We start from the raw sequence: 24,686 nt of genomic DNA on the forward strand, positions 1-24,686 counted from the left end.
ACCCTTAAGATATTAGGCGCCTTCAGCCCTTCACCCATGTTCACACTCAACTTCTCACGCATCACTCATTTCTCACGCCTCTCTCCTCTCTCCTCTCTCCTCTTTCATCTCTCCTCTCTCCTCTTTCCTCTCTCATGTTCTCACCCTCAATAAAAAAGCGGTTGCTCTCTCGTCGTTCATCTCCCCGCCGAAGTCGCTCGTCGTTCATCTCCCCGCCGAAGTCGCTCGTCGTCCATCTTCTCGCCGAAGTCGCTCGTCGTCCATCTTCCCGCCGAAGTCGCTCGTCGTTTCATCTCCCCGCCGATCGAAGTCGTTCATCCTCGTCTTCTTCCATCTTCGTTTTTTCGTCCTCCTTCAACTATGTTCTGATGGTTTCAGCCTTTCAAGTCCACAGATTGCGAACCCAGATCTGTCCTCCTTCAACGCGACATTTCTATTTTTTTTTTCTTTTTTTTCGTTGTTTTTGTTTTCAGAATTTTCTGTTTTTTGTTCGTTTTTATTTCCCTTTTTTTCGTTTCTTATGTTCTTTTTGTAGTTTTAAGATTTTTTTTATTTTCCGTTTTTTCTTTTTTTTCGTATATTATTTTTTTGTATTGGTTATTTAGATGTAATTGTTTTTTTAATTTTGCCTTTTCTTTTTACATTTTATTCTTTTGTAATATTGATGAAATTAGATTTTTCTTTTTTATCAATTAATGAACATTTTATCTTTAGTTTGTATGTGAATTTAATGGATAGTGAATGGGTTAGTTGTTTGGTTATAATATTTCAAAATTAAATGGCAAATGCAAAAAAAAAAAAAAAAAATTTTTTGCTTGTACCAGGACATATTGCTGCGGTTTCTGGCCCAAAACCGCAGCAATATTAGCTTTTTGTTTTTTAATATATAATATTGCTGCGGTTTTGGGCCAGAAACGGCAGCAATATTACGTGTTAAACAGGTAAAAAAATTATAATATTGCTGCGGTTTGGCCTAAGAACTGCAGCAATATTTGAAGATATTGCTGCGGTTTAAAACCGCAGCAATATTATTAATACCTATTGCTGCGCCCTTAATTGCTGCGCGCTCAAAAACGCAGCAATAGGGCACTTTTTAACCGCAGCAAATAGCATTTATTCTACTAGTGAATCCTCTCAATTTTATAACAATTTGAAAAGAAAAACCACATTGTAATTAGTTCAAAGTTTGTTAAACTCTAGCTAATTCATGAAGTATTTTGTTCGAGATAGGCACAGCACAACAATTGTGCAAAGCTTTCTCTACAAGTGTTAGCTTCATTAGTCAAAGTGAAACAACCCTTTACCATATAATCTAAGCATTTATCAATGAAGTTTATAATTACTAGTTTACTACTATTATGATTCGTTATTATACGATTGCACGCGTAAATTCAAATTCTTAGAAATTTTATAATTATACATTCATATACTTATATTATTAAAACTATAATTGTAATATATTTTTTTTTCTCTACACTTAGAAACTCACACTTACACACAAGAGTACAGTGTAATAAAAGTACCTGATCAATAAGCAAATGAGTAACCAAGTAGTAGTACTTGCTCTAGTGGTTTGAGGTTGTGGGATCAAACTACGCTAAAAGCATTTTGAGAGCGGAGATTTTCCCTTATCATTCCACCCTACTCCCAAGAAGCCTTGCTTGCAAACCTGAAGGTTGACCTGTGCGAAAATCAGGTTTGGTTTGAACGCCTTCTACTTACCTTAAAAAAAAAAAAGCAAATGAGTAGATTTTTTTTAATTTTTTTTACACTTGGTTAATAAATTAAAGTTACAAAAAGCATATGAGTAGACTTAATTTAATAGCAACAAGTTCAACACCGTACCATGATTATGTTTATAAGCATAGGATGCTTCATATAATCATGTTGGAATTTCAACTCGTGCACTTGTATGTGGACCATAACTATGATTATTGGAGTATGACAATCCTCCTTTTCCTTTTCGTGCTTTTTGTTTGGAAGCCCGTTTAGCACTTTAGGTGAAACCGCCTATATCTAATATTGATGAAATGTTCCATCGTGATTATTGTATTCCATCCGTTTTACAATATAGTGTGTAGTTGTGTACAATATTTCATTTTTGACTGATCAAACTTTAAAATTTTTGACCAAATATTCTCATTATCATATACGAAAAAAACTACTCATGTACGATTTTGTTAGATTCGTCTCAACGTGTATTTTCTTAATATCAAACTTTTTATATTTTTTATTAATGCGAAATTGAAAATTTAAGGGTCAAAATTACATATATATAACAAACTATATTCTTGGACAGATGGAGTATTACTTAAGTTTAAATCTCAGATCGTATAATAATTAAACTCTTTAATTTAGTACATAACACATACTATAGTATAAGCGTAATTCAAATGAATACAAATATAAATACGAACACTTCAATTGTAAAACTCTATAATTCTTGAAAAATAAATATACTTAAAACATCGAGTTTTTTTTGTATTACACATCAAAATAGATTAGAGAGTGGACCATACATATTGTCCACTTCCAAAGATATACTAACACCTTCTCAAACACTTTTACTTTTTCCAATGAGAGGGACAAATTGAGTATGTTTGAGTAATTCACGTAATTGTTACACTCTTCCCATTTTTTTTATAAGGAAAACAGACTTAGACTGACACTGTCGTCTGGAGACGAGCCTAAATGTTACGCTCTTTCCATACATGGCCCAACCTTCTCTTTAGAAATCGAAACAATATTAATAATGCATGACATAACAATCATATTGAACTGTAGCATCCCCATTCTTAGCATTAAAAGTATTAGTCCTAGCTTGAACATAACCTCTAGCAAACCTAAACAATCCACTCCCACCAATCACTGGCATTTCTCGTACCTTATTAAACACCATATTTCTTCCTAACACTATGATCGTACTACCATTATATTTTCCTTCCATGAAAGCAAAATTCATGGCCATAAGAAGCCCAATATCCTTCTGACAGGCTGAGGCATAGAACCCTTGGGCCCGCCCAACTAGCTTTGAGCTCAGTTTAGGCCCAACTGTTAGTGGGTTATCAATCATGTTCAAAAGCCCAAATGCGGTGGAGGAATTCTTGGGCGGGCTCACCACCTTAACAGATGTTGGTCTTGGCCCACTAACGATATCGTGCCAGTAAAATTTGAAATGGCTAAGTTTTTCTTTCTTGAGCCCAAGCCCAAGTTGTTGGGCCTCTTCATCTTCTATGATTCTACCAAATGTAGCTTGAATTAGGGATGGGAGGGTAAAATAGTAAATAATTAAGAGGGAAAAAGTTGTAAATTGGAGAAAATTTGACATTGTAGAAAGTTGTAAAAGAATTTGGTTAATTTTGTTTTGGAGATTTGCTTAGTGATGCTTGATTCTTAACCATTTACATGTGTTGTGTGTATATATAGAGGAATTGAGGTGAGTAAGGTGATCAAGTGGTGAATAAAATAGAATAAAAGTTAAGGTAGATTTTGGACTAACTTGTAAAGAAAGGAGCTTTATTTTCCCTTTTATAAAGTGTATTATTGCATATATATTCTAGTCTTGGTTTTACACCTTTTTGAGTGTCTAATAAGAGTACTTTATGGTTTTATAGTTTTTTTAGTTGAAAAAAGAAGTTAAGTGCAAAACAAGTTCTCCAATAGACATGAGAGGGAAATTGACTAGGAGGTCTCAAGTGAAACTACACCAAATTGTCTTGTTTAGACGAACCAATTTTCATTATCTAGCACGCTTCACTTTATTTTAGGCTTTTAATTAATAATAAGACACGATCATGAGACAGAAGATATATCGTATTGAAACATCTATACTAAAGAAATATTGCCTCTGATGCATTGAATAATCCTATCAAGATATGAATTGCGCTCTACTTTGAAATACAATCATCCATATGTTGTTTAACACGACAAAAAAAAAAATATGACCAAATTTAATGTATTTTATAATGAATGTTATTATAATTGACCAGATTTGATCCGGCGTAGTTCAGATCCTAATTCTTAATTCTACACTTCTTTGCTAGCACTCTAGAAACACCAAAACTTCCCCTTAGCTTGTTTAAATATAGATGGTCTTTGAAATGCATGCATGTCAATTGTCATGATGAGGAATTTCACCTTAATGACAATATGATGTTAACAAAAGAGTTCAAAGTATCAATTAATGGTGGTGAGAAGTACAATAATAGTACATGTCATGTGAAAGTCTAAAGAAAGAAAAGTGAAAAGAGGAAGGGTGACAATTGACAACACAATACATACGTCTTATTTAGAAGTTGTAACAACCTCTCATCCCCTAATTTTCTCTCTTCCAACCCCAATTATTCCCTACCCATTATCCACCCTCATCATTTTTCACAATGACACAAAAACAATCTAATTATTCCAAGAGGAGGATCAAAAGAAGAGAAACATCAATAACAATTTCAACAATATCATTGATTATTATGATTCATTAACATTAGCTACACCATATCTCCCCTTTTTTTCTCCAATAATATCTACATGCATTATTCTTAAAAAAAAACTAAGAAAATTTCATCCTCATCCTCCTCCTCCTCCTTGTGAGAACCGCTCCCCATTTCGTCAATGGAGGAGCGGGTCCCACGTGCCACTCCCGACGACGGCAACAACCACCATCATAGATCAAACGAGGATCAAGAAGAGGAATTTGACGATAATGATGATATTGATCACGTAAAAAATGTACCAAAAAACGATAAAAATGATGACATGCAAATTGTGTCCTCTACTAGGGATGATAAATCTAATATTCAACCTCATGCAACGTACATTATCCAAATTCCTAAGGACCAAATATACCGAGTTCCACCACCGGAGAACGCCGAAATCGTCGAAAGATACCGGAATCCGGTACTAACTGACCAAAGGGGACGACGGCGGTGTGTGTATTGGTTCTTGTCTATATTTTTCGTGGTTGCGTTCCTTGTTAGCGTTATTGTATGCGTGAATCATTTTACGTTGAGGCCTAAGAACCCTACCTTCTCGGTCAAGCATCTTGATATCAAGCATCCTGAGCCGTCTTCTAAAAAGAAAGCTTCTACTGACTTATTCGAGGTAATTTTTGTACTATATATTGACCTCTATACTTGTTGTAATCGAACTCGTGAACCTCAAAATGAAATATGAGAGTTTAACCACCAATCCACTACAATTTCAATGTTTGATGTTTCAAAATAAAACATAATAAAGTCTTATAATTCCATCGAAATTGTTATTTTTATTCCCAGTTCCTTTGACTTTTTTTTTAAAAAAAAAACAACTTATCATGCCATATTTAACATCCATTATCCAATTTTGCACTAGATAGAAAAATTTGAAATTCTAATAAAATTATTTAAGAAATATTATGAATAATAATATATTTGATAATTATAACTGACTCGGGACATCTCCTGAGCCAAAATACTAGTCATATAAATAAAACCAATGTTTTAAAACTACATATTTAATAAACTTAACAAATGTAATTTCAATTCATAAAAAGTACTTCACTCCATGCTATACAATTAATCAATCAAGAGTAAATGGCCAAGATTCATCCATTTGACCTCAAAAATTATTAACACCCTAATTTCGAAATGGAAAGAAAAATTAAACTCAATTCTTAATATAAAACTTTGTTAGGAAATGGTTCTTATCTTTTTTCTCACAACTTAAATCGTTTATTGTTTGAGGTAATTACGTTGAAGTCAAACATATTTAGGCCTATTAATAGCAATATACTATGATAAGTTTTTTTTATCCATATGAGCCACAAAGGCAGTACAAAGTACTATCGTTTACAGCACCTCAATCTTAACCAATAGGCCAAAACATTCTTGGTTATATACTATGATACTCTCTCCGTTTCCTAAAGATCTTCCCACTTACTGTTCCCACAGATACCAAGGAAAATCAAGTTGTGTGGGGCATGGTGTGAGTAAAGTAGAGAGAGAAAGGGGTTAAGATAAATAAACAAATAAAAAGGGGTTAAAGTAGGAGAGAGAAAGGGAGTAAAATTGAATTAATAATGTAATGGTGGACCATATGATAGTAACATGAGAGGGTAAATAGAGAAATTTGTTTTGCCAAATAAGGAATAAAGCAAAAGTGAGAAGATCTTTTGGAAACACCCTTAAACGGAAAGTGGGAAGATCTTTAGGAAACGGAGGGCGTAAGTCAGTAAGTACTAATCAAATTATTTTTTTCTCTATGTTCTGGTCGTTTAGAGTCAGGCTCAATTCAAGTAAAATTTTCGCTACAAATCAGATTCGAGTCTAGTAATGTGTCAAGTTTAATCATCAAGATACAATTAAAATCAATCTTGTTACTAATGTTAGTTATTGTATCAGGTTTCAATGGAAACAACCAACCCAAACAATATGAATGATATTAGTTATGAACAAGGCAGCGCTACACTTACCTACAAAGGAAAGAAGATAGGATATGGCTCATTTCCTGCGTTAGAAAATGAACAACCTGGGAAAATTGATGCAGTAAAATTGGTTTTGGCCGAATCGACGTCGAAAGGAGGTTTGCCTAAAGAGTTACAATCTCAATCTCATAAGAAGAAACCATTGAATTTGAACTTGTCCATGAACATACCTCTTAAGAAGAAAACTTGGTTATATACTCACAAAGTTGATGTTGAAGTTGGGTGCGAATTTGAGGTCAATTCCTTTGGTGATGATATGAAAGTTTTATCACAAAAATGTGATATTCAGAAATGATATATAGACCAGTATTTGAAGTTAGCATAATGATTTCGTTGAGTATGTACAATTTGGTGTATATATGTACCACATATTTGGTTTGATAAAATGAAAGATACTTTATCCGTTTCGTTTTAAATGCAACAAATTGCTATTATTTGTGAGATATAAAATATTCTTTTGTTACATTTAAAACGAAACGAAGAGAGTATAAGGTGGTATGAAATGGTATATGTACACCATCTTTAAACACAAGAAAAGATTTGGATTTTATCAGGTTTTTGTTGGTTTCTTCCTTTGTTAAAATATGAATGGGAAAAGGCAAAAAAATAGACCGTTCTTGGACCAAAAACATGTTTCCAATTTGTTTATTAATTGCCATGTTTAACATTTTGTTGATACTAGATTTTGTTCTAAACATTTGAGGTTGAAATTAAGTTTATTGTTAATTTCTTTCAATGTATGAACTCCGTTTGTTTAAAGATAGCCAGACATTTAATTTGTATAGGATATAGTGATTTTTTCTTGCACGCCATTTTCAATTCTATGTATGGACGATCACGCAAGTCCTGTAAATCTAACGTGTATGGTTAAAACCATGCACATACACTATTGTTGAAGCTATGATGTATAGCGCACACCACATGTGAGTGTCCCACATTGATTATCTAAGAGAGATGGGTTCACTTTATAATGCAAAGGGGTTACTCCCCTTATTGCCATATGGTTTTAAGGTGGAACCTCCTTTGTGTTGTGAAATTGACTCTCTCTCCTTGTAATGGGTGCGGCCCAGGCCCATAGTGTCCCACATTGATTATCTAAGAGAGATGGGTTCACTTTATAATGCACATGTGAGGAACCTCCTTTGTGTTGTGAAATGGACTCTCTCTCCTTGTAATGGGTGCGGCCCAGGCCCATATTTAACAACTATCGAAAAGCATGCACCTATACAATCTACAATTGTAGGTGGTAGGTGCATGTTTTAGAATTATAGACGTAAATATAATTGATGATAGGTGCACGGTTCTTATCATATACTACTTCCGTTTCAAAATACATAACTATTTTCTTCTTTTGAATGTTTCACAATATATGCATTATATTTTCTTTTGGATGTTTCACAATAGATCCCCTCCTTTAAAACATAATCACACATGGGTTAAAAAGCAATCACGACACTCTCTTTCCTCACTCTTGATTTGTGTGCCATATAAAAATGGTGCATGTATTGTAAAACGGAGATAGTATATAAGAGAGTAATCCATGGAGCTTGAACGAGTACTTAAGAATTAAGATGAGATAGATCATATGCTTCATTAATTTTGGATGCGACTTTTCGAACTAGTTGCTCTCCTATATATTTTTCTTAAAAATAAAATAAAAAGTGAAAGTTGATTTTATAATTTTTTTTACCGGATTCCATGAAAAAATATATGCACCTTCTATTAAAAAGATGCATGTAATCAGTAATATTCGACTAAAAAAAAAAGGTTGCATATCCAAATAAAAAAAAGATGCAAATTCAGTTGAAACTTGAATGCTTCACCCTTATATATACTACTATCATATAACAAAATATTAGAATTTTTCTGTCAATATACAAAAAGTCACCTTATAAAAAAAAAACCCTCAACTGATGTATTCATGTATAGCAAGTCACCCCTACTTTAGGAATGACAACGGGTCGGACTTGGACCGGATTATGCATAATCCGACTCCGACCCTACAGAAAGTCGGATTTTAAATCCGAGTCCGACTCCGACATCCGACTTTGAAAATCCGAATCCGACCCGACTTAAAATCCGAACATCCCAGTCTGAGATCCGACCCGACTTAAAATCCGGACATCCGACTTATCCGAACATCCGACTCCGAACCTGATCCGACTTATTTTTCTTCCAATTTTTTATAATAGAATAGTTTTCTATAATATAATAATTTAATCATTACAATTTATTCTAATCATCATAAATCTTATATAGTACAAATAATCTAATTATTATTATTATTTTTAATTTAATAATCATTTTTTTATGAGAAAATCCTATATAATACAATTGGCTTAAAGTCGAGGTCAGATTATACATAAATAAGACATTACATAAATAAGAAAAAAAAGATTGATTGACTCAACGTCGGAGTCGAATTCGAATGTCGGATTATTTTTTGAGATCCGACTCCGACCCTCCTACGACTCGGAGTCGGATTTATAAACGGAGTCGGAGTCGGATTACTTTTTTGTCGGAGTCAACTCGGATTTTTTCCTTCGGATCGGAGCGGACTAGGGTCGGATTCGGACTGGATTGCCATACCTACCCCTACTGCTTGAGTTGGTCGCACAATTTTTCTTGCATGGATATGAATCATATGACCATGTCTACCGGCCTCTTTATCAGCCAAGCTAGAAAAAAAGCTATTTATATATTTAGGTTTCGTTTGAGGAAGCATTTTATTAATTACCTTAAATGATAAGGTGCTAACACATTTTAGATGTTAACATATTTTAGATGCTAACATATTTTAAGTGCTAAAATGATTAATAGTGTTTAGGGAGTACGTAAAATAAATTTCAGGTAGTTAAGAAGACTTAAATGATAAGTTAAAATTTTTACCTTTTCAAAATCAGGTGACTGAAGATTTGGAAAAAAAAAAATTATAACAACTAATTTTGCCAAAAATAATTTATTAACTTAAGCAACTAATTTTATCAAATAATTAATCTAATCAACTACCTTATTAGTTCCAGCACCTTGTCAGTTTTAGCTTTATCTTATCTGTTTCAATTTTATTGTTTTATACTAAATTTTATATACTTTGTGAACTATTGTTGCTTGTAAATCACTCTATATTGGACTACATGAATATTTGATTTCTCATCTCTTTTTGAAGTATTTAATTTCTCATCTCTTTATTCGTCATTATATTTAGCTATGAAGGCAACATATTCATTTATGAAGATTGAACTTCAATACAAGTCCAAATTATTCTAGATATAACATCCTACCTCCGTTTCATATTATTTGTAACGATTAAACATTTTCTACTTACATTTTATATCAAATCGTTGTAAATAATAAAGAACAAAGGTAATAGTATAAATGTACAATTTTATCAGTCCGCATTGTCTTGTTGGATGTGTTAATTTATAGAAAAGTATAGTTTGATTAATCAAAGTTACTTGTTCCTTGAAAAATTACAATGAAACACCTTAATTTTTACTTATGGGTGAACCAAAATATAAGGCACTTTGAAAGGCATGTTTTATTTTTAGATATATAAGACCAAGTCTAACAAAAATGAGAACTAATATCCTTTCACCAATCTATGGTTCCTCACTTTTTGCGGACAACGTTATTCTTAATGATAATTATCCTTGATACTTGAATCACATAAGAAAATCCAAAAGAGGTTTGAAGACTTTATTTCCTTTGTATGCCAAGATAACTTTGAAGTTTCAAAGAATTTTTTGCAATAAGAAGATATGTCTGACAAAGGAACAAGAGATAATGAAGCAACAAAAAATAGGCCACAAGAGAAACAACCAAGTCAAGTGTTACACCAAAGAAAGAATATACCATTTTGTCCATTGAGAATGGCCATTGGAGGCGCTGCCGCCGCCGCCGCCATCGGTTACCTTGTATTGTACACCAAGAAAAAGCCGGAGGCAAGTGCAATGGATGTTGCAAAAGTCACCACTGGTGTTGGTGCTACTCCTGATAGCACACACTCTCGCAAGTAGCTAAGATAGCATATGATATGTACGTAGTTCTAATGTCACCCGTATTTTTACGTAGATATTGTTGACCAATTTACGCAGTGCAAGGATGATAATCAACCATCATTTATTGTTAATGTGGTAATCTATTGCCCATGTTATATTGGAGGTGGAAAGTTATTATACGTACGTATCCAGTATCCTTCATATTTTGGTCAAAACTCATTCAACAAGCATGACTGATGCATTTGCATTGTCTTTGATCGAGTATAGATCTATTTTTGGAGATTCAACCAAAAACTTAAGCTGATGGTTGAGATCCAAGAAATAGATCTATACTCTATCAGTCTTAAATCATTGAACAATTATTTTCATTTATTTTCAAGTGAAAACCTAGTCCCTATGAATCTCAATTTTTCGTGCGTCTTGCCATGTTAATATCAAATTTGATTGACTCTGAATACATTTGTTGAGATGTCTTGAATCTTGCGCTTCAAACGATCCAATACGAGGGGTGTCAGGTGTGTATATTGGAAGTAAATGGGGATCAAGGTTGGTCTAGTGGTTGTAAGGTCCTTCTTCCACTTCTGTGATAGTGGTTCGATTTTCACCCCTTGCAAAAAGGATCCTCAATTTTTCCCTTCCTTGCAAGGGAATTCTCCTTACCCTAAAAAAATATTGGGAGTAGATACAAAGTCCCTTATGATCTATTCAAAAATATTGCACTTTTATTTGATAAGATCTATTTTCTCGCTCTATTCGTAGATTAGCCAACACATTATTGGTGAACCATGCACATAAATCTATATGTTTTTTTTATTGATTGTATTTCTTTGGTTGTTAACATTATCAATAGCCTTTCATCGTTTCTCTTTTGAATCCTAAATAATTTCAATATTAAAAGGAAAATTTCATAAAACAAATCCAAACTATGGGTGATCTTTCCACTATAATACCAACATTCGATTATTCTAAAATAATCGATATCAACTATAGAGAGCACCTTCCTAGCTGATCTCGAGTGACTAATAATATGTGAAATAAGTTCTTTTTTTGCTAAGCTTTTTTTTTTTAGGGAAAAAGCTCAAGGTAGATCAATCAAGGGACGAATTGTTCATGAGAATATAGGGAGCCACCTCTTCAGGAAAGTGCGTGGTTCTCCCAAATTTATTCTATACCAAAAAAAACTAGCTTATCTAAGTAATGAGCAACAAAATCACCATCTTTTTTCACGTGAGACCAGTTTAAGGAATTAAAGCAAGTGCAAGAGGAGAAGACACCCTTAATTGACACCCCACCGTATTAAAAATGAATCATGAGTTGAGACTTTGAGTTGCGGGGCCAAGGTCATCTTCAACAGTCCAAAGCAACTATAATAGCTCCTCAAGTTGCTCTAGTTATCCGGGTAAGATCTCATCAAGTTGGTCCAATCCAACAATTACAATAGAGAATAAGCCCATTATAAGGACAACCCCCCTTACTTTTTTGCAACTTGTAAACAAGTTAGATCCACAGTTGTTTTTGCCTTATTGAAGGGTACAACAAAAAAGAATTACCCTCGAATTGAGGGATGATAAACATCTAATAGTTAGATGTGTTAGATATAAGTTTTCGTGTAATAAATATTGTTTGTGTATATAATATATTGTTTGGGTATGTAAATTTGTGTTGTTTTTCTCTTATTTGTTATAAGAAAAACAAACAATATTTTTACATACACAAACAATATTTGTTATATACACATGTGTTAAATATATCTAACTGTTAGAGATTTATCAAACCTGATATGAAATTGCAAGTTCCTAATGTTGATGCCTCTAGCTAACAAGCTAGATCATCAATGACATAAGAGTAACAAATCCGCCATATTAGATTAGAAATTAGAAAAATAATATATAAAAAGTTGCTTATTGGGGTGCTAAATTACTCGTGAAAGTCATGGTCAACGGAGAGCAATAACATTGAACCCTCCTGGTTTATCATTTAGCATATGTAGTATGATCTATAAAGAAACGGATTGAATGATTGACTAGAAATAGAATGAAAGGGAAGTTCAAAATTGGCACACACAACTTTTATTTGAATGATTATCTAGTAATATCATCTCTTGATTTTATTCTTATGTCCATAAATTTTTTAGGATGTTTTATTCCATGTAATTCATATACTATAATGTATTAATCACTAAATTAAGTGATATTTATATTAGGGTAATCGTTCTCAAGTAAATTATTAATAATAATAAAAAAAAAATAAGTACTCAAAACATAACTCGAGTCTAAAAACTAGTTTAAATTTTAAAATTTGATAAACTTTCTATTAGAGATATATTGTATGTAAAAGGATAGGAGGGACTTTTACTAGTCTTAGGCCTGTATTGTAACACTATATATATTAAATGTCAGAATTAACTTAATTCATATTAACACAATTATTCTCCACACTTATACACTTTCGTATCTCATTATCTTTTGGTGGGTCACCTTCATTTTATCAAAAAGACAAGTAGATTTATATTATTCATGCAAAATGTAGTTGTATAGATTAGACAAAGATTAAAGCATGAAGTGTTGTAGTTTTATTTGATTTGGTTGTTTAGATTTCTAGAAAACAGATAAGTTGCATTTCTTAGTCATTAGTCAACTACCTCTTAATTGCTTTGCTAACCTTATACCCCAAGCCACTCCACCCCTCGCATAGTCACATGACATATGCAGTTATATATGCACAACATCAAATATTCTCAAATAGTCCATTCAAAATTTCAACTCTATTTTTCTCTCTTCTTTTATGAGTCTTTTTTTTCTCTTCTTTGAGAACTCTCTAGACTTGTTTGAAATTTATTTTACCCCCTTAAACAATCCTCTCCTTAAACATCCACTATATATATCTTCCTTCACTTCATGCATATATCCCTAGTCCCTACATCACTATTTTTACAACACACCTCTATTCTCTCTTTTTTTTTTTTTTTGATCAGCTCAGTTCATTCATTTCATTGCCCTCAAGGGATAAAATACAATTATAGAACTACAATTCCAAGATATTCATAGGTTACTTACATCCATGCTACTACATCTGAGAAGCGAGGGATTCGATTGATTGAGAGAGCGTGGTTAACCTCTTCCATACAAGATCCTTGGAACACATAGCTAATCACTAATCCTCTATTGAGGGAGCTCTGTGAATGGCTAAGACCTCTATTCTCTCTTAGCCTCGTTAATTAAGTTAACCCGACATTCAATATATATAGTGTTTACGTACAATACAGACCTAAAACTAATAAAAGTCCCTTTTATTCTTTTATATACAATATTACTCTAATATATGTTAAGTCAAACCACTTACCTAACCACCTTAACAACCCTTTAATCTAGATCACATAAGATGGGTACCTTAATCGGGCACGTCGGGCCGGGTTTCGGGTTCTTTATAATTGGATTATGGCACCTCTTTAACCATCTTAAACTACTAGCTCTTAAAGGGCCTAACTATAAGTCCCTCCCATGGTTCCCTTCCAATCTCCACCGTCTCCGCCGCCTCGAACTCTACCTTATCATGGTAGGCAGCTTGTTCTCCGTTGCCATGGAGCTCTTCATCGGCCCCGAACGCCACCAGCCATTCGACACCGATGGCAGCATCCCTACGAACCACCTACACAACTTTGAGCACTCCTCCATTTCCCTTACCTTCTTTGTGTATGCTACCTTTGCACTAGCTATTGATAGGTGGTGCAACCGTAATATTCCTGCTCAATACGACGTCGTTCAGTTCATCGCAGCCCTTGCATTTGGACAACAATTACTACTCTTTCACCTCCATTCATCTGATCATATGGGCGTTGAAGGGCAGTACCATTGGCTTCTTCAGCTTGTTATATTCATTTCTTTGTCTACTACTGTCCTTGGCATCGCATACTCAGGTAATAACTATTACTCCCTCCGTTTCATTTTATGATTCCTGTTTCACTTTAAGCACGAGAATTAAGGAAATAATAATTATCATGTACTTGTATTGAAAAATGATTTCATTGATCATATTTTATTTATATAACTATATGAGGAGTATTTGTTAGGAATTATATATGATCAAGTTTGTTTTACAAACTTTGCCTATATATTTTAGTCAAATGCGATTCCTAGAAGGCTAGAACAACAAGAAAGTAATGAAAAATAATTCTCTTTTTTTATTAAACTGAATTTTACGGGTCAAAATAAATTTTACCAATCAAAAACAATTTTTACAAATTTTTATCTATGTTCTTATCGATCAAATTTGGAATATTTCTCATACAATGTCTATGTTACATAACAATGCAGTCCTCTCATATAAAATAACATGCATGTGTTACACAAATTGTGTGAAATAGAATATCTGAATTTCTTATACATAAAAAATCAAAAACTATATAATTGGTTGATGAATCATTGATTTCCCACACAAGCTCTAGTATATAATACGATTGCGTAGAATATTTGATCATCATTATCCTTTTTAAGTTCTAAGCATACTCTTTGTATGCGTATATGAAGCACAACATAGCATAATATATTGTATTTCGAAGACAATATAATATATTCTATTTATATTAAATTTACATTGATATAAAATTTTACACAAATTTATGAATGAATTTAACTGTTACACCATAATTTATTGCGTAACAATCTTAAATCCACCAACTTTTCGGTAAAAAAAACTCAAATGACATGAAATAAATGACAAAATGATATCATATTTCATATCATTATCTGTGTGGTCCATTTCATTCTTGTTGAAGTTTTTCTCACTATGTACATGTGAGATTTTTATTATACAATACGTTATGGTGTAACATGTTATCTGAGGAGACACTTAATATTCTACTTTTTTTTATCGACAGAAAGCTTTGTGATTGCGTTCACGAGGTCCTTAAGCATACTATTTCAAGGGGTGTGGCTAATTGTGATGGGGGTGGCATTGTGGACCCCAGGGTTAATTGCTAAAGGGTGTTTCATGCACGAAGAAGAAGGTCATAAAGTGGTTAGGTGTGATGGAAAGGAGTCACTTCACCGTGCTAAGGCACTAGTTAACATTCAATTTAGTTGGTTCTTAATATTGTTAGCTGTTTTTGCAGCCTCATTTTACATGTTTATGATGACCATTTATGGGGATAAATATAATAAAGTGGAGTATAGTCCTATGGATAGTTTGTCTGATCAAGAGGATGATGTTGAAGCACAGAAGATTGGTGGGAAATCTAGTGAAATGCAGTGTTTTGTGAGTGGGGCCGGGAATATAAATAATAAGGCGATTGATTATATGGAAAGGTAAATTGATCTGACAATTGTGACGTTGGAAAGTTTAAGGGTACGATATGGAAAGTTCGTAAAGGTGTAGTATCAAAGGAGAGAAATAAACAATAAATGTATTTAAATAGTTTTTACGTGTGGAGTGGTTGATATTGATTTTTTTCCTTCATTTTTTATATTTTTCTTGTGATCCCTACTGGAATTTTCGGTTTAGTTAATGGTCAAGCTTGCTCCTAAAAGTAATTTCAATTAAGTGATAATTATTTGTAGGGTGTTAGCTTGATTTAATCGAGGATTTTTGAAGGGGTGTGTACAGAAAGCTTATTAACAATTCAAGATGTTCTTGTCATTTTTTTCATACATTCACTTGCTTTGTAATATGTATGCTTGTATATATAGTTTGTAATCTTAGACAAGCAAGTTTAGGAAAAAGGAGTTGGGTGGATATATTGTATATCATTGTGTGTACAAGAATGTATCTTGTGTACTTGGTTGGTAATACTCAAATTATGGAATAAATTACTATGAAAAACAACTTTGTTTTTCTATGAATGGTTCGCTTCTCCCACTATATCTGCTATTTTTGTTTGTTGTATCGTCATAGATCATCATGTGGACACTCACATAAATTTCATGTTTTAACATAGAATCAAATGGGATGATGATGAAATTTGTTTTGATGATTCTTTCTTTTTCTATCGATTCGCTTGACAATGTAATGTTTTTTTATGAGAGAGAGGTGGTAACTCAGTGGAGTACTATCCGGAATTCTAGGGTATTGTCCAGGGTTCGTATTCTTATCCCACAATATGTTGGGCATTTAATTCTGGGCTGTTTAGCCTTGTATCCAGCATCTCATGAGCTGGTGTACCTTGCAGGCTAGTAGCCTAGCAAGGGTTGGTCTTCAGATCAATTATCTTCCCTAATAAATAAAAATGTAATGCTTTTTATTCTTCATCATGTTAAGTTTTCAAAAAAAAATCATTGGATATTTGAAGATTATGTCAATGGGGGATTTGGGGCTTGTTGGGTCTCTGGATGAGGGACTCTGTGAGTGCGATCCAGAAAAAATTCTTCTTATCACAAGCTTTCCGAAAGGCCGGGGCTCCAAAAAAAATCTACTGCAATATGTTTATTTCCCTTTACTTTAAAGGAGGGTTGTAAATTGTAATAGTAGCAAAAGAAAGGGTAAAGGGTACAATAGAATTCGAAGTAAACCAAAAGCAACTCCATGTCTTGCAAAAAAGAATGTGGTCCATAAATACCGAAAATATTGTAGGTTCATAGATGCAATAGCTAACTCGTAATGTTGTTTGTTTATTGTTATTAGGATTCATAATTTTTCACTAACCTGCTATAGTATCTGAAGTAACTAAAGACAACTTACGTAACTAGACTAATATCCGCCAAAGCAACTTGCAAGTTATAGTATCAGAAAGTTTTCAATGATTTGATTTACTTCATCATTATGTGTTTGGTGAAGTGACAAAATGACATTATAGGAAAGCCTCAACCCTCTAGGACAAACTCAAAATGTTATAATGCCATGGATTGTTATCAATAATGACAGACCAACAAGCCCTTCTCCAATATTTGGCAATTTCTCGTGGATTATAATTCCTCCGTTTAGAAATAGTTGCACCGTTTCAGGTTTTCACGCTTGTCGATGCATGATTTCAAACGTTAATATCTTCAATTATCAATAAGTAAAAATTATAAAAAGTTAATATTAAAAAAATATACATTGAGACGAATCTAACAAGATACCATATTGACTATGTTTTTTCTGAAATATAAATCACCAAAGATAATTAAAGTGTAAGATGTGAATAGTAAACACTATGCAAATGGTGCAACTATTTCTCAACGGGGGAAGTATTAGTCTATGATTAAAGTTTTCTATACAAAATTACATACATGCATAAAGCAATAAAGCTAAAAAGAGATGTTAAGAATGTATATATGTTGAGATTTTTGTAAAATTTTAACTCAATATTTATTTGTTGTAATGGCCACAATTTAGTTGTAGCTATTGTATAAGAAGGACGATGTCTGGACCTAACTCTCTTATACGTACACTTAAAAAGATTGAACCCGATTCCTCGAAGATCTAAGGTAAGAGTCTTATCAAGTGACCAAATACTACTTAGCTCCTGAATTACATATTACGTGATCATCATATATCTCCATATTTTTTGGTATATAGTAGTCTTTCTAGCTGGCCATACATTATCTACGTTAAATAGACTGTTTAAGGTTGCATTCTAAGATTTCCTCCCTAATTTAAACCACCTTTCTTAATCTCTTATCTTTATCCGAGCTTATGAATTCTTGACCAGGAAAATATATGTTATCGTTGTCAGTTGTCACTCGATCATCACAAATCACAATTCTGATTCTTTCACTACAACTTGATCAATATTCATTGATTTAGATTCTTTGTAGAAAAGGAATAAATACGCAACAATAATAGTCTATTGTCAAACAAAAAAACTAAATCGTGATATACTTGCAAGTTTTGGATATGTATAGTCGTCGGGCCTTGGGCCATATGATCGGCATAATCCCATACGTGCAAGCAAAGTCTTGTTTTTTTAATCGTTTTTGTTATTTTTTTTATTAGGAAATATAATTGGTTCGAAAATCAATCTCTGTTAGGTTATTAGCCTGCAGAGCACACCAATTCATAGACTGGTTATAAGGTTAATAAACAACTCAGAATTAAACGTCCAATATATTATTGGGATGAAAATTCGAATTCTGGGCAATGCTCTAAAATTCGGATGCTACTACACTGAGCTACCACCTCTACTTCATCGTTTTTGTTATTTAATTTAGAAGAAACGTATGTATATGGATCAGTTATGCACATATGATCACAATGCAGAACTAATGAGTTACATATTGCACGAAACCTTTTTTTTTTTTTTGGAAAAAAGGGCTATATTATATATGGGCCGGGGGAGAATCTTCCTAGTTTAGTAGAATTTTATGTGATCTCATTAACAATAATTTATGATAAGGTTCCATTGTAATTATCCATCAAATATCAATTCATTTTTATGGTCATGGTATAGGATTATATTTTGCTGATATAGGAGTATATAATTTCTTACTAAAGTCGATATGAGTGATATGACTTACTTCCTATGTTTCTTTTTACTCGCTACACTTTGACTTTTATACTTGCTGATGCACTATTTTGACTATTAATATCTTTAATTTTGTATTAGAGTAAAATATAAAAATGTAATTCTATGAAAATATACATTGAGACGAATCCAATAACATAACATCATCTGAAAGATACATATTCATTTGATCAGACTGTTAGATACATATTCATTTTAAAAAAATACTCATCGAAAAGACATATACCCATATGATCAAATACATACTTATTTGATCAGATGGTTATGAATTTCGTCTTGGGAGTATCTAGAGCTACATATACCTAGTATACTATAAATTATGTAAAAATGATAGCCAATCATATGTTTGTTTATTAATTACTTGTTAAAACAGTGTTATATGTATATATAATACAAATTTATAGAATCGCGGAACTAAAATATAAAATTTAAACAATATCTTCCAATAATATTACATTTAACGTAGCAAAAGGAGCTTGCGCATCATCGAATGCATCTATTCTAGTATTGGAGTCTAGAGTGGATCTACTCTTGAGGGATGAAGTTATGTCGAACTCCCCCATAATTTGAAATTGGGTCTTGGACTGGTCTCAATAAAGGGCTAGGGTGGAAAAAAGGTGGTGTTCGATTCTATTAATAACCAAATCATAGAGAACGTATTGTGTCGGACTCGTCCGACCATAATCTTTGGTCGGACGACTTTCAGGTGGTTCCAATTTTTTTCAGTTATTCTTAATTTTTTTTCAGGTAGTCTTATTTTTTTTTCAGGTAGTCTTACTTTTTTTTTCAGCTAGTCTTCATTTTGTTTTCAGTTAGTCTTCTTTCTTTTTTCAGTTGGTTTTTGTACTTCAGTTAGACTTACTTTGGGTTTCAGTTGGTCTTTATTCTTTTTCAGGTAGTCTTCATTTTTTTCAGGTAGTCTTCATTTTTTTTTCAGGTAGTCCAACTGAAAAAAAACAAAGTCCAACTGAAACAAAACAAAGTCCAACTGAAAGAAACACAAAGTCCAACTGAAAGAAAACAAAGTCCAACTGAAAGAAAACAAAGTACAACTAAAACAAAACAAAGTCCAACTGAAACAAAACAAAGTCCAACTGAAAAACAAAACACCAACCTCTGCTTTCTCTCACTTTCTCCTTCTTCTTCATTCCTCTTAGCTGATTTTTTTCTTCTTTGTTAGATCAATAAAGAATGGAGACTGAGATTAAGAATTTCAATGGCAAGAAAAATAAGCTACTCGCGGGATCTGCTGATTTCTCTCCCTCTCTGTTCCTTCTGTTAGCATTTTATTTGCGTCTACACTGGACGGGGTCTTCTCTTTCACGAACTTGGTTCCATGATAAATCATCCTTCGATGAAAATGCAGCAGCCCACGTAGCATAAGAGGATAGCTTTGGAGAATTCATAAGATCATTAATCTTCTCATGAATCTCGTCAGCAAGCTTCCCGTAATGTTCCTCAGTGGATGGGTCATCTCCAATGATTTCTTCCATTTTTTACAACACTTTGACCATACCTTTCTTTTCCAAGGAGTTGGTTTTTGGATTATAAAAGTAGATTATGAAATTATTGCAGTTCAAGAATCGAAAGTGGGTGGATTATATGAAAATCCAGAGAAGAAGAAGAAAGAGGAGAGAATGTGACCTAAAAAGTGGAGCAGAGAGAAAATGTATTGGGCTCAGCCCGTCTGACAGTAAACAATACGTCAGACGGTCTGACCCAATACTTTCACCAAATCATATTAGGTTATGTTCTCTTGGGCTTGTTCTCATTTTAGTTCAATTTCAACTTAGTTCGGTTTCAGCTAAGTTCAATTCGATTTCTCTCTTCATTTCAGTTTCAGTTCAATTCTGTTTTTCTCAATCCAAAAAAAAAGAGACCTAACACGTCATCATGCATCATCTTGCAATCCAATGAGTTTGGCAACAAATAGTTAGGCCACGTGGACAACGAATAGTGGAAAACTATTGTGTTAAATAATCTGGGGTACGAGGTTGAATATGAGGAATAAATACACTCTATTATTATGTGTTCTTTCTTTTTGAAAGTCAAGTGAAATAGTGGCAGATCTAGAAATAATACTGAGTGGGTTCAAAAAATATTTGATAAATTCTATTACAGTCAAATGGTCAAATTTTTTTAGAAAAAAAAATGAAAAATTTAAATTTTATAAGAAATTACGATTTTTCATTTTTAAGTAGGGTCAAAGGGCTCCACTTGGCTTAATGTGGCTCCACCACTAAGACTCCGTTTGGTTGGGTGTAAAACATTTTCAGTGTAAAATGATTTTCATGGAAAACAATTTACAATGGAAAACACAATTCCAAAATTAGTTTCCTGTTGTTTGGTAACATGTAAGAAAAACGATGACATGAAAGGAAAATGAAAGAGAAAGTAAGGAGGTAGTGAGAGAAGTGTATAAGAGGGATAAGGAAAAGGAAGGAAAACAGTTTTCCCTTCGTCTAGAAAGGAAAATTGTTCTCCATTATTAGAAGAACAATTTTACTCCAAGGAAAAATAGTTTTACACTTCTTTGCAAACCAAACAATATAAAATTAAAAATAGAGGAAAACAGTTTTGCAGAAAAATGTTTTACACCCTATCAAACGAAGCCTAAGTGAAATTCCTACGTTAATTAATCATTCCCATTCGACTTTTTTATTCAAGCAATACTTAGTCTAGCAGTCATATTTGTATGTAAGAGCCTCAAGGTTGTAGAGGCACTTTAAGAGTAGATAAGATTACAAGTTTACAACTAAGCTTCTTTAATGTAGAAATGAAAATCTGCTAAATATTTTTATCCACAATCCTCCAGGCCCACAGGAAAACACCAAGACCAAAAATAACAGGATCAAAAGTCATCAGCTGAACTTGATTACATTCAGTATTCACTCAAGAAACAAGAAAGAGAAATATGCCGCTTAATTTAGTACAGAGCACCTCAACATTTCAATCATCTTTGCAAAAAACAGCAACAATTACTCATTTCAAGTTGTACAATCACAACCCATTTGCTGTTACTACTACTACTACTTTGCTTCCTAAAACTCTTCTTCCTGATTTTCCAATTAAACCCACATTAACCCTCAAATATTTTCTTAATTCTAGAGCTTATTGTAAGAAAAATTACTTGGGTCACTCTAATACAAGCTCAATTTCTGCTTCTTTACTTGAAAACCCTATCTTGTGGGCTGGAAGAATTTGTGTATTTTATGCTCTTTTAAAGGCTGGTTTAGCTGGATCTCAGTCTAATCCTATACTTTCAGGTTGTTATTGATTTTATTGTATTCTGTAAAGAATTGGGTATGTTTGATTATATGCTTTTTTTGGCATAATCTAGTATTTTTGAAAGAAATTCATGTGTTTTTTTGTGGGTTAGTGATTTATTATATATGGTTGTTAAATTTCAGATTTAGGGGCTGGAATCAGTCAGGATGATGCTGATTTGGGGTTCTCTAAGTGGTTGGAGAAGTTCCAGAAGAATCCAGGTGTGTGTGTGTGTGTGTATCCTCTGGTTTTGGTTAAAGTTTCCTCCTTTGGCATGGAAATTTGATAGTATGATCAGTTTTATGTTGGTTTTTTGGGTCAAATTTTATGTTGGTATGTTATATTATATGTCAATACTTTACTTCATGGAATGTTGGAATAAAGTTAGTAGTACTTCTATTACTTTAGTCAAAATTGAAGTTTTCCACTTTTATGCATTGGTATGAAAGGTAGAAAGGATACTGACTGATGTCATTTGGTAGAAAAAAGAGTTACAAATGTTGTATGACTAAAAGGAGAACTGTTTTATAGAGTGAACAAAGAGTGGTAATTAGTGGAGAACCGTTCTCCAAATAGCCGAACCCTTTCTTGAGAAGGCGACACTAACATTGTACTCTGTCAGGGTGTCAGAAACTCCTATACACCATAAGTTAGTATGACAACCATGTTGCCTATTAGTGTGGGGAACTGTTTTATAGAGTGAACAAAGAGTAGTAATCAGTGAAGAACCGTTCTCCGAATAGCCGAACCCTTTCTTGAGAAGGTGACTCTAACATTGTACTCTGTCAGGCTGCCGAACCCTTTCTCGAGAAGGTGACACTAACATTGTACTCTCTCAGGCTGTCAGCAACTCCTATACACCATAAGTTAATATGACAACCATGTTACCCATTGGGGGGGGGGGGGGAGGGGATGAGATTTTGCTGTGGAACAGGAATGTCTGTTTTCAAAAGTTCCAATTTCCTTTTTGGGATTTGTGCCTAAAAAGTAATTATTTGGAATCTCAATACACTTTCAGCAGTGGAATTCAGCGACAAAAAAAATGTTCAAATTGAGCTTGTGGAGCATCTTTAATTTCTTAAAAATGCAACCCGGCATATGACAGTGAGAACTAGGAAACCAACTATAATCTTACTAACCTTCAAACTCCGAAATGTCCCCCCCCCCCCCCATTTCCCTGATTTATGATCAAACTCTCTAGAATGTGGAGTGCCATTCATGCCAGTGCAATGTCAGCATACAATTTCTTTGTTGCCAGTTCTCTGAATATGTAAAGACAATGTGATCATGATCTGATTAGAATTTGCACCATTATCATGAGTTGAATCAAGCGAATATTGCTTCCATTTTCCTGTGCTTGATAGACAAAGAAGCTGCCGACAAGCGGAAGTTGGTGAGCAAATGGCATCCTACAACAAAAGGAACACTAAGAAGGAACTATAGGATACCTTCCAAACCAGAAGGGAGACGGCTTCTTAAAGCTATTGCATCCTTACTCTCTGAAGATGATCACTTCATAGATGCTACTTCCCACAAGGTACAACAAATATAAGAACGTCTCTTTATGTAAATATGTATCTTAGTAAAGTCAGACTATTTGGAGACTTGTTCCATCAAACAAGTGGAACCCCGTTCAATGGAGAACAAGTTCACCACTTAGCCTTTTTTTTCTTTTATCAACTAGGTTTTCTTGCCGACTGTTGTTACTTAACTCTTGCTATTAGTTATTGGATGTTTTACTTAAGTGCGTCTTTGTGATGTTTTCCTACATCTTCTTGTGGTTTTAGGGTTGCCAAGTTAGAAGGGAGAGTGCGCACGGAGAAAGTGTATGCTGCAACAATGTTAGAGCATTATTTGACGAGCTCCCAACGCCACATCTTATAGTTGAGATCACACCCTTTCCTGCTGGACCTCTAACAGAGAAGGATTATGCGAAAGCAGAGAAACTAGAGAAGGTCCTCAGATCTAGCCCTTCTGTTTGATTTTGCTCCAGAGAGCTTGGCGACTAACTTTGTAAATAATGACACCTGACACAGTTGCATTTTTAAGACTTGTGTTCATCGCTCTATCGCTTTGTTCCCAGAGGGCATTGAGCCCTAGTTCTATGAATCAACGGGGTTATGTAGTTGTGGTGAAAGAATAATCCTTCAGTTTTATAGTTTTATGATGCATTTTACTTCCATTTCTTTTGTTATTGCAACACTTGGAATTTTGCAATATATACTTCAGTAACCTTGATCCACTTTTTATTATCAATATATAAAACCTTTTCAACAAACAACACTTACACCATAATCCTCTCCTCTCAAGTAGTCTCTCCCAAATCGAAAATTTATTGTGATTTGTGAGGATGTTGGAGACTGAAAGAACAGCAACAACAAATATGGAGGTAGAGGAATGCAAAACTTGCTAACTACAGTAACTTTGGAACTATTATTGACATTACTTAAAATAGGCCGTGTACTCGCAACTACTACATCTAGTCTTTATTAGTTTACCCGTATTATTTTTTGGATTGTCCCTTATT

The 24,686-nt window shown here is 33.5% G+C and overlaps 3 protein-coding genes and 1 non-coding gene across 4 annotated transcripts; 3 read left to right on the forward strand and 1 right to left on the reverse strand.

The window, feature by feature from the left end:
• Positions 1–2,424: 2,424 nt before the first annotated feature.
• On the reverse strand, positions 2,425–3,409 carry LOC104889880 (dirigent protein 22). Its single transcript, XM_010675218.4, has one exon. It carries the CDS (start codon positions 3,326–3,328, stop codon positions 2,747–2,749), a length of 582 nt encoding a protein of 193 aa, XP_010673520.1. The 5' UTR covers positions 3,329–3,409; the 3' UTR covers positions 2,425–2,746.
• A 1,199-nt stretch (positions 3,410–4,608) lies between these two features.
• Positions 4,609–6,810, forward strand: LOC104889881 (hypothetical protein). The gene is made up of 2 exons (XR_008968953.1): positions 4,609–5,097; positions 6,375–6,810. It is a non-coding gene; the product is annotated as a hypothetical protein (transcript).
• A 6,404-nt stretch (positions 6,811–13,214) lies between these two features.
• Positions 13,215–16,288, forward strand: LOC104889879 (uncharacterized). The gene is made up of 2 exons (XM_010675216.4): positions 13,215–14,371; positions 15,332–16,288. Exons 1-2 carry the CDS (start codon positions 13,837–13,839, stop codon positions 15,760–15,762), a joined length of 966 nt encoding a protein of 321 aa, XP_010673518.1. The 5' UTR covers positions 13,215–13,836; the 3' UTR covers positions 15,763–16,288.
• Positions 16,289–21,693: 5,405 nt separating this feature from the next.
• On the forward strand, positions 21,694–24,341 carry LOC104889878 (hypothetical protein). Its single transcript, XM_010675215.3, has 4 exons — positions 21,694–22,158; positions 22,303–22,380; positions 23,524–23,696; positions 23,947–24,341. The coding sequence occupies exons 1-4, from the start codon at positions 21,807–21,809 to the stop codon at positions 24,139–24,141; spliced, it is 798 nt and encodes a 265-aa protein (XP_010673517.1). The 5' UTR covers positions 21,694–21,806; the 3' UTR covers positions 24,142–24,341.
• Positions 24,342–24,686: the final 345 nt, after the last annotated feature.

This window comes from Beta vulgaris, chromosome 4 (genome assembly GCF_026745355.1).
Source record: "Beta vulgaris subsp. vulgaris cultivar EL10 chromosome 4, EL10.2, whole genome shotgun sequence".
Lineage (NCBI taxonomy): Eukaryota > Viridiplantae > Streptophyta > Magnoliopsida > Caryophyllales > Amaranthaceae > Beta > Beta vulgaris.

Bases quoted from the DNA above. Each gene is read 5' to 3' on its own strand.
- LOC104889880 (XM_010675218.4), bottom strand. From the start codon at position 3,328: ATGTCAAATTTTCTCCAATTTACAACTTTTTCCCTCTTAATTATTTAC.
- LOC104889879 (XM_010675216.4), top strand. From the start codon at position 13,837: ATGGGTACCTTAATCGGGCACGTCGGGCCGGGTTTCGGGTTCTTTATA. The intron at 14,372-15,331 runs GTAATAACTATT...TTTTATCGACAG, and splicing joins CCTTGGCATCGCATACTCAG to AAAGCTTTGTGATTGCGTTC.
- LOC104889878 (XM_010675215.3), top strand. From the start codon at position 21,807: ATGCCGCTTAATTTAGTACAGAGCACCTCAACATTTCAATCATCTTTG. The intron at 22,159-22,302 runs GTTGTTATTGAT...GTTAAATTTCAG, and splicing joins GTCTAATCCTATACTTTCAG to ATTTAGGGGCTGGAATCAGT. The intron at 22,381-23,523 runs GTGTGTGTGTGT...TGTGCTTGATAG, and splicing joins GAAGTTCCAGAAGAATCCAG to ACAAAGAAGCTGCCGACAAG.